Source organism: Osmerus mordax, chromosome 23 (genome assembly GCF_038355195.1).
Source record: "Osmerus mordax isolate fOsmMor3 chromosome 23, fOsmMor3.pri, whole genome shotgun sequence".
NCBI classification, from domain to species: Eukaryota; Metazoa; Chordata; class Actinopteri; order Osmeriformes; family Osmeridae; genus Osmerus; species Osmerus mordax.
In genome coordinates this window covers 9,767,872-9,781,360 of record NC_090072.1, presented here as the reverse complement: position 1 = coordinate 9,781,360, position 13,489 = coordinate 9,767,872, and the positions used below count along the sequence as shown (strand labels likewise).

The window sequence follows — 13,489 nt, the reverse complement described above, 5'->3', positions numbered from 1 at the left end:
GGTTCACCACAAGATGTAAACCATTGGTGAGTCTCAAAAACAGGAATACCAGATTAGAGTTTGCCAAAAAACATCTAAAAGAGCCTGTACAGTTCTGGAACAACATCCTATGGACAGATGAGACCAAGATCAACTTGTACCAGAATGATGGGAAGAGAAGAGTATGGAGAAGGGAAGGAACTGCTCATGATCCAAAGCATACCACCTCATCAGTGAAGCATGGTGGAGGTAGTGTTATGGCGTGGGCATGTATGGCTGCCAATGGAACTGGTTCCCTTGTATTTATCGATGATGTGACTGCTGACAAAAGCAGTAGGATGAATTCTGAAGTGTTTCGGGCAATATTATCTGCTCAGATTCAGCCAAATGCTTCAGAACTCATAGGACGGCGCTTCACAGTGCAGATGGACAATGACCCGAAGCATACTGCGAAAGCAACCAAAGAGTTTTTTAAGGCAAAGAAGTGGAATGTTCTGCAATGGCCAAGTCAATCACCAGACCTAAATCCAATTGAGCATGCATTTCACTTGCTAAAGACAAAACTGAAGGGAAAATGCCCCAAGAACAAGCAGGAACTGAAGACAGTTGCAGTAGAGGCCTGGCAGAGCATCACCAGGGACGAAACCCAGCGTCTGGTGATGTCTATGGGTTCCAGACTTCAGGCTGTCATTGACTGCAAATGATTTGCAACCAAGTATTAAAAGTGACAATTAGATTTATGATTATGTTAGTTTGTCCAATTATTTTTGGTCCCTTAAAAAGGGGGGGGGGCACATATAAAATGTGTTGTAATTCCTACACCGTTCACCTGATTTGGATGTAAATACCCTGAAATTAAAGCTGAAAGTCTGCACTTAAAGCACATCTTGATTGTTTCATTTCAAATCCATTGTGGTGGTATACAGAGCCAAAATGATGAAAATTGTGTCAATGTCCAAATACTTATGGACCTAACTGTACTGCAATCCTGGCCTCTTAGGCACACAATGGTGATCCACACTAGCACGGCACCCAAATCACCCTGGCTCTATGGCCCACCCTTTAATCAGGCACAATTAAACCACACCTAGCCTCTTGGTCCTTAATGCTAGGGACACACCACAGGATAATCAGGCCGATTTCCCCCCTTCCGACAATCCTAGGTAATGTCCCGATTATCTTGATGGTTCTACAGATTATTTTATCAGATGTTCCTTTGGTGTGAGGTGTGTTAAGAGTGACCGAACCTGCTCGGAAGAACGTCGGAGCCACCCCGATTGCGGGATCAGAAATCCTAATGTGTAGGGGGAACCTCGATGACAAACCCACGCACGCTCTGGAGATTATTACGTGAAACTAAACAATATCCAATCAGAAAGCAAGCTGAGAGAAGACGGAAGCATAACAAACGCAGTCACAGCACAGCACAAGTTAAATGGATTTGGACAGCAGAGATGGAGGATCAGCTTGTCGATTTGTGGCAACAGCAAACCCTTTTCTTTTTTCCTGTGTATTTTCTGTGAAAATCATTCCAAACACCATCATCGCAATTTCTTCCTGCATATCGTCCGCCATGCTTATTCTGAAGTCTGGAGAGATTTTGCAGATTTCGAGGGAGGCTGAAACTTTGATCAGTGCCGTAAAAGTACAAATGCAAGCATCTTATTGACAGTGTTCATGCATTAGCCAAATACAAAACAAGACTACTTTATTGTATTGAGTAGGTTCAGTTAAAAAAAGGACACAATGACAAGTGTCTGTCTGCTACCATAATTAACACTAGAAGCGCCGTGCCCACTAGAAGCTCAGTTAGGGGTCAAATGACTCCTGAGTCTTCAGACAGGGACGTTGTTACTGACACATAATGGTCGCTAGATGGCGCTTCTTGCACGGACCAAAGGCATGGAAAATGAACGTGCCTTTGTCAATATGTCATTCATTTACATGTTGTTAGTTCATGATTATTTAATTAGAGCGTTTGTTTATTGTTAAAAGGATCCCCATTAGCTGTCACCAAAGTGGGACGAGCTCATCTTCCTGGGGTCCAACAAAAAGAGAAAAAAATCACTTAACGATGATAATCTAAAAACAGTAAAACATTGTAGACATCATTATAAATTTCATCAGAAATTATTCAGAATAAGTTATTACAGTATTACATTCATTATTACATTCATCCAGTAAATATGTCAATTCCCTACTCACAATTTTAAATAGTGCATTCTCAGATTGTACCTGAAAGAGACTTTGCCATTCATTTAACGTATATTCAGTAGGCAATTATTCCAATGATTGATGCACGATAAATAACTGTTCTCTTTAAAGCATTTGATTTTGGACATGGTAGTATCATCTGGCCATCATCAGCTGACCTAGTCAAATGAGAATTAACCTGATCACACATAACAATTTGGTTATATAAGAAAACGGGTTGAGAAAAAAAGACTTTCTGAAAATGTTTGTTGTGTTGAAAACCAACCTGTTCTCTACCGTTAACCATGAGAGTCGACGTGCATACTCATAGTGTTTGTTCTTATGGGACAATGTGATACTAACCTGGCAGCTTTAATTTCAGGGTATTTACATCCAAATCAGGTGAACGGTGTAGGAATTACAATAAATTTTATATGTGGCCCCCCCCTTTTTAAGGGACCAAAAGTAATTGGACAATTGGCTGCTCAGCTGTTCCATGGCCAGGTGTATGTTATTCCCTCATAAAGGGAGTTCGTTATTTCTTTGACAAGGAGCAGATAAAAGGTCTAGAGTTCATTTCAAGTATGGTATTTGTGTTTGGAATCTGTTGCTGTCAACTCTCAATATGAAGTCCAAAGAGCTGTCACCATCAGTGAAGCAAGCCATCGTTAGGCTGAAAAATCAAAACAAACCTATCAGAGAGATAGCAAAAACATTAGGTGTGGCCAAATCAACTGTTTGGTACATTCTTAAAAAGAAAGAACGAACTGGTGAGCTCAGCAACACCAAAAGACCCGGAAGACCACGGAAAACAACTGTGGTGGATGACAGAAGAATTCTATCCCTGGTGAAGAAAAACCCCTTCACAACAGTTGGCCAGATCAAGAACACTCTCCAGGAGGTAGGCGTATCTGTGTCAAAGTCAACAATTAAGAGAAGACTTCATCAGAGTAAATACAGAGGGTTCACCACAAGATGTAAACCATTGGTGAGTCTCAAAAACAGGAATACCAGATTAGAGTTTGCCAAAAAACATCTAAAAGAGCCTGTACAGTTCTGGAACAACATCCTATGGACAGATGAGACCAAGATCAACTTGTACCAGAATGATGGGAAGAGAAGAGTATGGAGAAGGGAAGGAACTGCTCATGATCCAAAGCATACCACCTCATCAGTGAAGCATGGTGGAGGTAGTGTTATGGCGTGGGCATGTATGGCTGCCAATGGAACTGGTTCCCTTGTATTTATCGATGATGTGACTGCTGACAAAAGCAGTAGGATGAATTCTGAAGTGTTTCGGGCAATATTATCTGCTCAGATTCAGCCAAATGCTTCAGAACTCATAGGACGGCGCTTCACAGTGCAGATGGACAATGACCCGAAGCATACTGCGAAAGCAACCAAAGAGTTTTTTAAGGCAAAGAAGTGGAATGTTCTGCAATGGCCAAGTCAATCACCAGACCTAAATCCAATTGAGCATGCATTTCACTTGCTAAAGACAAAACTGAAGGGAAAATGCCCCAAGAACAAGCAGGAACTGAAGACAGTTGCAGTAGAGGCCTGGCAGAGCATCACCAGGGACGAAACCCAGCGTCTGGTGATGTCTATGGGTTCCAGACTTCAGGCTGTCATTGACTGCAAATGATTTGCAACCAAGTATTAAAAGTGACAATTAGATTTATGATTATGTTAGTTTGTCCAATTATTTTTGGTCCCTTAAAAAGGGGGGGGGGCACATATAAAATGTGTTGTAATTCCTACACCGTTCACCTGATTTGGATGTAAATACCCTGAAATTAAAGCTGAAAGTCTGCACTTAAAGCACATCTTGATTGTTTCATTTCAAATCCATTGTGGTGGTATACAGAGCCAAAATGATGAAAATTGTGTCAATGTCCAAATACTTATGGACCTAACTGTACTGCAATCCTGGCCTCTTAGGCACACAATGGTGATCCACACTAGCACGGCACCCAAATCACCCTGGCTCTATGGCCCACCCTTTAATCAGGCACAATTAAACCACACCTAGCCTCTTGGTCCTTAATGCTAGGGACACACCACAGGATAATCAGGCCGATTTCCCCCCTTCCGACAATCCTAGGTAATGTCCCGATTATCTTGATGGTTCTACAGATTATTTTATCAGATGTTCCTTTGGTGTGAGGTGTGTTAAGAGTGACCGAACCTGCTCGGAAGAACGTCGGAGCCACCCCGATTGCGGGATCAGAAATCCTAATGTGTAGGGGGAACCTCGATGACAAACCCACGCACGCTCTGGAGATTATTACGTGAAACTAAACAATATCCAATCAGAAAGCAAGCTGAGAGAAGACGGAAGCATAACAAACGCAGTCACAGCACAGCACAAGTTAAATGGATTTGGACAGCAGAGATGGAGGATCAGCTTGTCGATTTGTGGCAACAGCAAACCCTTTTCTTTTTTCCTGTGTATTTTCTGTGAAAATCATTCCAAACACCATCATCGCAATTTCTTCCTGCATATCGTCCGCCATGCTTATTCTGAAGTCTGGAGAGATTTTGCAGATTTCCTGTGTTCACAGTCGGGACACTGGTTGAAAATATGTTTGTGTGTGGTGTTCTGTCTTTGTCACATCATGGCACACCACACACTATAGGAGCAAAACGGTTCTAAATCTAGGATTTTTTGTCCTCATGTTTGTGGTCTCTCACAGTTTGAAGATCTTATAAGATTTAAAAAATATTTTAGTGTGTCCCCAGCATAAGCAGCTGCTTATGCTTTTCTCCAACACAGCTCCAATCCGCTTCCAACCTGTCTTCACTCACGCTCAAGTCTGTCTCACCTATTAGTCCACCCCCAGTCTCAGAGAGGGTCCCCCCCAGGTGCACCTTATTAGCCAATAAGGCCAGTTCTCCTTTTCAATTCAAGTTCACTACAATATTTTTTAATATTCGGGAGTCAGATGGCTGAGCGGTGAGGGAGTCGGGCTAGTAATCTGAAGGTTACCGGTTCGATTCCCGGCTGTGCCAAATGACGTTGTGTCCTTGGGCAAGGCACTTCACCCTACTTGCCTCGGGGGAATGTCCCTGTACTTACTGTAAGTCGCTCTGGATAAGAGCGTCTGCTAAATGTCAACATGTAAATGTAATAAGTAGTCGTGAAACTCTTCATAAGAAGGTTTTTGTTGAGCGTCCCTGAAGCTGGGAATTCCAAGACCCTATCCTATGACATTCAAGGACTGGGCAAGTTAGTCTGTCTAAAGGGGCTAGCTACTTTACTTGAATAGCTATGTCTGTATTTCCTAAAGAGAAATCCAACATCTGTGTTTTGTAGTCTCAAATATGCCTTATTTGTTAGCTTAGGAAACATAAATAATAATTGCAGTGATGGTAAGGGACAGCTACAGTAGTACACATTTCTATGGTTTAAATATAGTATCACACAAGACAAGTGTTGTCAACATCTGCAGCATACAGTATTGGTAGCAATATTTTGAAAAAGATTTACTAAATCAAAGACATGATGATAAGATAGGATCAATCGAGGGAGGCTGAAACTTTGATCAGTGCCGTAAAAGTACAAATGCAAGCATCTTATTGACAGTGTTCATGCATTAGCCAAATACAAAACAAGACTACTTTATTGTATTGAGTAGGTTCAGTTAAAAAAAAGACACAATGACAAGTGTCTGTCTGCTACCATAATTAACACTAGAAGCGCCGTGCCCACTAGAAGCTCAGTTAGGGGTCAAATGACTCCTGAGTCTTCAGACAGGGACGTTGTTACTGACACATAATGGTCGCTAGATGGCGCTTCTTGCACGGACCAAAGGCATGGAAAATGAACGTGCCTTTGTCAATATGTCATTCATTTACATGTTGTTAGTTCATGATTATTTAATTAGAGCGTTTGTTTATTGTTAAAAGGATCCCCATTAGCTGTCACCAAAGTGGGACGAGCTCATCTTTCTGGGGTCCAACAAAAAGAGAAAAAAATCACTTAACGATGATAATCTAAAAACAGTAAAACATTGTAGACATCATTATAAATTTCATCAGAAATTATTCAGAATAAGTTATTACAGTATTACATTCATTATTACATTCATCCAGTAAATATGTCAATTCCCTACTCACAATTTTAAATAGTGCATTCTCAGATTGTACCTGAAAGAGACTTTGCCATTCATTTAACGTATATTCAGTAGGCAATTATTCCAATGATTGATGCACGATAAATAACTGTTCTCTTTAAAGCATTTGATTTTGGACATGGTAGTATCATCTGGCCATCATCAGCTGACCTAGTCAAATGAGAATTAACCTGATCACACATAACAATTTGGTTATATAAGAAAACGGGTTGAGAAAAAAAGACTTTCTGAAAATGTTTGTTGTGTTGAAAACCAACCTGTTCTCTACCGTTAACCATGAGAGTCGACGTGCATACTCATAGTGTTTGTTCTTATGGGACAATGTGATACTAACCTGGCAGCTCTGTTTTGAGCAGTTTGTAATTTCTTTAGTAACCTTTACATGTAGATGACCATACAGGTGCACAATAATCGAGATGACATAAAATTAAAGATTTATTTAGCCACCTGTCCCACAATGTGTGTATGGACATAAGAAATACATTTCCTCACCATAGAGATGCCACAACCCATCTTCTTTACTATGGTATAAATATGTTCTGCCCAGTACAGCTGACAATCTCTTATTGTGCCGAGTAATTTTACTTTATCTACCTGTTCTATAGGTTCCCCAGACAAGTTCAAACTCATCTTTGGTGTAGATGACAGTTTATGACTCGATCCCAAGATAGTTGATTTGGTTTTTGAGATGTTGTATCACCCATGTTTTGAGATTTATTTCAAAGCAGTTGAATAAGGTTGATTCTCTAATGTTCTGTGGGAGATGATTCCATTCGCAGGCTAACCTATCGGAGAAAACCAGCTGTCCAAATACACTTTTTTTGAAGGAATTTCACAGTCCCCTCGAGCAGCACTGGTTGCTGCTGTTCTAAACTTGACTAGGCTGCATAGTGGTGGGGATTCACCACTATGCAGCTGATAACTCAGCTGATAATAATCAAACTTCCTGCATGTTTGGTGTGGTATGCTTATCTGCTGTACCCACATTATATTGGATCACAGGGTGATCCACTTGTAATCCAGTAGATGGCACACTTTTTGAATGAATGTAATAAAATGTTTTACCTTTGAATATAATTGATCAGTCGTACAATCACTGCCTGTAACTATACTGGAAGTTGAAATGTACACTAAAAACATCTCAATCTAAAAGTCAGCTAAATGAAACAGAAAAATCATCTCCCTTTATTTTCACAAACTATGTTTATAGCATACATGTGGGTCTTGCCAGCTACTTTCATACGTAACGCTAGTCGTGATGCACATTTTTGCCTTGTTAAACACTATAGATTTTTGCTCAAATTTAAGACGTACCTGGATTAGACTGGCCTGAGGAGAGAGGGGCCTGAAGAGAGACGGGCCTGAGGAGAGAGGTCCGGTCTAAGGGGCCTGAGGAGGGAGGTCTCCAGTTAGACTTCTCGGATAATATCATACTGGTTGAGAACGTGTATTTTGGTTTTATTAAGGCTTTTACTGTAACATCGGGACTCCAGTTTCAAGTGTTGATGGCGGGGGCAGTAGCGCATATAAAATGAAAGTTGCATTTGATAAATCAAGTAGTTTACTACGCCTGACACATCATTTAGAATAGCCTACGTTTTGTTCCCTTTACATCTAGGGACTAAATAGAATAAGGCTAATCTGGGGTATTGCATTGTACACAGGATTTCTTATTTTTGTTTGAGCTGGTAAACTGTGAATGCAGCTTTCAGGCAGTTTGAAAGGTGCGATATCCCATCTCCCCTTCTAATGATCAATCGCTTAGAAAATCAATGAATTTGGTCGTAGCTTACTTGAATCCAGTTACCCAACATTCCAAGCATTCCATTATAATAGGCCTACTTACAGCTCAAGAATAAATTTCATTTAGCTTATTGTTACGTTCATGCACTCTTTGTACAGCCAGATGTAAGAGGTTGTAAATTGCTCATTTATACCTCTCGATATTTCCTAAATGCTATTGTAAGCTATTTTATTGAATGGGCTATTATGATGTTATTTGTTAGAAACAGAAATATATAGAAAAGGGGGGACTTTGATTGCGAAGGAAGATGTTGTGTGCAAAGAGAGTGGAGACAATAATGTGTGGCCGGCCGAATCGAGGATCCCTGTAGTCTGTCTGTGTCTATTGGGTGTGCTTGCCTTTCGCAAGGCGCAACCTATATTGTCTCTTATATATATTTATTATTATTTTATTTTTTTAGCAGACGCTCTTATCCAGAGCGACTTATAGTAAGTACAGGGACATTCCCCCGAGGCAGGGGGAATGGCCGAGGGAAACAACCGGGAATCGAACTGGCAACCTTCAGATTACTAGCCCGATTCCCTAACCGCTCAGCCACCTGACTCCCTATTAGTATTAGTAACTGTAATGCAATTACTGAAGTTATCAACAGTAATGCGTTACATTACTGCGTTACAGACCAATGTAATCTGATTACAGTAACGCGCATTACCCCCAACACTGGCGGTGACCTAGTTGCCTACGTGTGGGGACTTGGTCTTTGATAGCTGTGACGTAGTTAGCTCTACCTTTGTAAACATTGCTTTAGCTCGTGTGACGTGTAACTCGTCTGCAAAGCTAACAATCGCTGCCAACACTACGTCTTCCTAGGTGGTATGTTGGCTATCACCGGTCTCAAGTCGGCAACTGTAGGCTAAGTGGCTTGCTAGCCGGCTAGCTACCTGGAAAAATTATAAAAGGAAGACATCAGTGTGGCCATTTCAGCTAGCTAGTGTTGTGCTGTATTGGCACGGACCTGAACAGCCAAACCCGTTTCGTCACTGACTGGTCATTAAAACGAGTCTAGTGTTAGTGGTTTGATTTAATATTGAAGAATTACATAAATGATCATATCTGGGTTTGGGTGAATACGTCTTGGTCTGGACACGTCTTGGTTAGTTGCAACCTTTCATTGCCAATATTAACAATGCGTTAATGGGGCGATTGATTGCAAAACCGATTTTACCTTGTCATAGTTGAAAAATTACAGTTTGGTGTGTAAGACATACAGTGAACCTCAAAGTCCATTGAAACCTCTTTCCTATCAAAATTTCACTTCTCACTACTATTTTGAAACTGCAACTTGCAAACGCTAGCTTTTGAAACAGTGAAACTGACGTCACAAGTTGCAGCATCAACTTTGTCACGCCCCAAAATTTACATTTACCCATCCTCTGGTCAGAGCCTGTTTAAGGAGAGCCTTGCCACTCCCTTTTAAGCCCCATTGTACCGAATTTGGTTGCAGTTCCACCAGAGTTCCACTAGAGGTGCCCACCTGCAACCGATGCAAGCAAGCACACCCTACATTTTCCCCAGAAATTGTACCATCTCTAGTTTAATGTTACATTACTTACTGTACATGCAAGTCTTGATTTGCTTAAATGTACATGTATGATGCTGCTAGTACACCACGGCACGATAGGATACTCGCTGTGCAACAGCACATCGATGCACGTTGTATCCATGCGTCGTTGCTAATGTAACGGGTTAAGATTTAGTTTATATTTAACAGACACCCTTTTCTATTTTTTAAATTCATATAACTATTCAAATGTTCTATTATAGCGTGTTTCTACACGCCAGGTCTTTAGATGACGCTGAAGCGTTCCGGTGAATCACGGGAGACCATAGATTAATGACCAAAATGATCAGATTTCTTAAATTGTACCCAAAAATAAGTGGTTCAACGGGGGGAAATAATACACAATTTATCGTCTTAAATTTATCAACCACATTTTGAGGTGATATAGTAAAAAATAAGAAAAAAAAAAACCTCCAGCTGCAACCGATGCAAGCACACCTCACAATTTTCCCTGAAATTGTACCCTCTCTAGTTCTAAATTATAAGCCTCCAAGAACGATCGGTTACACTATTATGAATCCGATGATACTGTCCGTCATCTCCTTTTATCAGGCCTACCTTATTATGTTCATAAATGGTTTAGCCTTCCATTTGCGAAATAGTTGCAAACTATCAAAGTCATATAATATGATTTGTTTCGCTCATGTGTGAAAATGTAAAATGCATTTATTCGTTACGCTTATCGGCTTTACAAAACATATTTGCATTTTACGATGAAAATGATCGTTTCCGCTATGTCATGACATAAGAATTGCGCTTACCAGTCAACACACAAACATACGGAGCCCCTAAAGGGACATAGAGAAGAAGAAAAAATTCTGGTGCGCACAAGAAACTTTCTGGTGCAGCATATTGCTTCTGCCATCAACAGTGATAACCCGAGTCGAGATACAATTTGAAAACAAAAGCGTTTTGTTATGAACAGTATTAAAGTTTGGATTGATAACGAGGACGTAGAGTGTAGCGATTGCGCCGGAGATTATAACTGTATTTCCAGTTTTTGACATATGATGATATATGCACATTATTAAAGAAATAGCCTACATTTAGTTAGACACTGTGTTCTGCAGATATCTAAAGTTCGGATATATGATGTTATCCTGTATTCCATGCAGTCAGGGCATCTCCTCCTCCTGCACCCATGGTGGACAATGTGATGTTGAGACAGCGCTGAATTTTGAGTTAAGATTTGAGTTGGATTTTACAAGGTGTTTGTGGAACAATTATCACTCAGTACAAGCGCAAATAACACTGCTGGATTTAATCTTCATGATAATGATGATATGGAGTGAAAAAGACTGACTAGTACGGTCATCTGTGTCGCCAATTCCCACTGTCTCCAAAATTTGATTGAGTGCAAAAAATCAAGGGGTCAAATGCTCCCTGCTCGTCGCTTCTAGTGTTGACTAATGCAGTTAATGAAGGAATTCACTATTCAATTAAACTAAGCACTTAACGCCCAGGAGTTCATAGGAAAAAAATAGGGAAATTTTGTTTGCTCTCTTCGCTCTCGACTCTCAGCCATGTTGAGTTGACTGAGCTCCACTAAGCTAGCTCTCGTGAGCCGAAATGATATGGATATAGCGAGCCGAAAACAGGCATAAGACAGGAACAATTATTAATTGATATTTATGTCAGTGCGATACAAAAAATCCAAGACCATTTAACTTATGAAGTACTGGCTTGCTAACTAAGAAAAAGACAATGGATGGTTTATTTCAGTAGGTATAGCTGGAGGTTAGTAGCTACATTTACATTTACATTTAGTCATTTAGCAGACACTCTTATCCAGAGCGACTTACAGTAAGTACAGGGACATTCCCCCGAGGCAAGTAGGGTGAAGTGCCTTGCCCAAGGACACAACGTCAGTTGGCATGACCGGGAATCGAACTGGCAACCTTCGGATTACTAGCCTGACTCCCTCACCGCTCAGCCACCTGACTCCCTACAATTGTTAATGTGTGGAATACTGTGTGGAATACACAAAGTCACAATGGTTTAGCCTAAAAAGACAACAGGGATCACATTTTCATTTATTTAGGCATCATTGCTTGCTGGACAACCTTTCAATTGGAAATTCACAAGCCTATAGCCTACTGTTATTTAGAAGCCAATTTGCTTTTACAACTGATATGGTCAAGTTAGCAGTGCTTACTGCTGGCATATGAATCACCTGTTTTTAAAGGGTTTTCTTTATGAAATGCTGGCTAGCTAACAGAACAACCAAATAAAGTGGATACTTTAAGTATAGATCAGTGAATTTTGTTACATTTGTTCATGTGTTTACTGATGTCAAAACTGCCTGCAGATTGCAAATGTGCACAAACTCTTAACACCAAATGCACTAAGACATTATAATCACCAGCTGCATCATGGATATGGGCACAAACATTACCAGTTGATAATGTAGGAAACGGCAGATACATGAAGGCTACATAATAATTTGCATGAATGTACTAGAGCATTGGCAATTTAAAATTGCAAACAATATATATACAAGTTTAAAATAATGAGAAATTGCATTTATGATGTGCATAAGTGACTAGAATAGATGATGTGGAGGTTGAACATGTACTTCAGCAATGACAGAATTTCAATTGTGATCTGAGAAATATAGGAAACCAAAGTCACTGAGAAGAACTGTCATCACCAGCTGCATCACGAGCACTGCACTATCTCTCTATAATTCCAGAAATTCCTCTTGTTTGTGTGCCACCAATTTTATCACAGGCACTGTACACTCGTGGAATCAATATAACAAAAATGTCTTTGTAATACAGTAGCAACAGTGGCTTTGTGGCTATTTTTGCTTTATACAGTAGGCAGTTAATGTTTCTCATTCTCCGTCAACACTCATTCCTTCTCATCACTCCTTTATCTCATTCTGCAGGTATCACTTGACCAGTACCACACAGAAGAGGAGATTTACCAGCTTTCTTTGCTGAGAGAACCTCGCAGTTCCAAGCCAGCGGTCAGTGTACACTAACCTATCCATTGAGCCTCCAGAATTACAGTTCTGGTCAACATTATTGGCACCCTTGAATATTTTGTATATCATGTGCAATATGTTCAGAAATTCTTTGAAAAATTGGAACTTTGTATCATCACAGTATTTTAATGGGATGTGTAGTTATTCAACAAAACAAGATGCCTTTTCAAAGTACATGTAGTGATTTTAAAGAAGAAACATTAAATATGACCTGGACAACATTAAAGTCACCCTTCCCTAATAATTGGTTGCACAACAATGACAGCCTCCAAATGTTTCTTGTAGCCATCTACAAGCTTCTTGCACCTGTCTGGTGGTAGTTTCTCCCACTCTTCCATTGAAATTTGTTCAAGCTCTTGAGTGTTTGCAGGATTTATTTTCCCATTAGCAGATTTCAGCTGTCTCCAAAGATTTTCACTAAGATTGAGTTCAGGGGCCGTATTCAACAAACATCTTAACCCTTGTGCTTCCTTCGGGTCACATGACCCAAAGGTTCATAACGAACCATTGTTGTGTTTACCCAATTTTACCCAATACAAAAACAGATATTTTTTTATTTATTTTAATCTTCGCAATGTGGGGGGTCTGAGACAGCCCAACGGTTAAAAGAAAATGCTTCACTTTGTTTTTGTATGCGGTAAAGTTGTCGCAATACGCCAGTGGGTTACAATGACTGATGGGTCAGAATGACCCGAAGATAACACAAGGGTTAAAGCTATAAGTAGCTCCTAACTTGCCGATTTAGGAGAAACTCTTAAAAATTATGGGCGTCAGTCCTAATTTTAGGACTGCTAATTTTTTACTCTAAGAGTAAAGCATTTTAGCAC

The 13,489-nt window shown here is 40.2% G+C and overlaps 1 protein-coding gene across 5 annotated transcripts in view; it reads left to right on the top strand.

Moving 5' to 3' along the window:
- LOC136967464 (RAS guanyl-releasing protein 2-like) overlaps window positions 1–13,489 on the top strand; it is an 88,539-nt gene that overhangs the window by 44,343 nt on the left and 30,707 nt on the right. For all 5 annotated transcript variants that reach the window (XM_067261260.1, XM_067261258.1, XM_067261255.1 and 2 more), the window contains one exon: window positions 12,564–12,644. In XM_067261260.1, coding sequence (XP_067117361.1) covers window positions 12,564–12,644 — 81 coding nt within the window. The remainder of the gene's footprint in view (window positions 1–12,563; window positions 12,645–13,489) is intronic.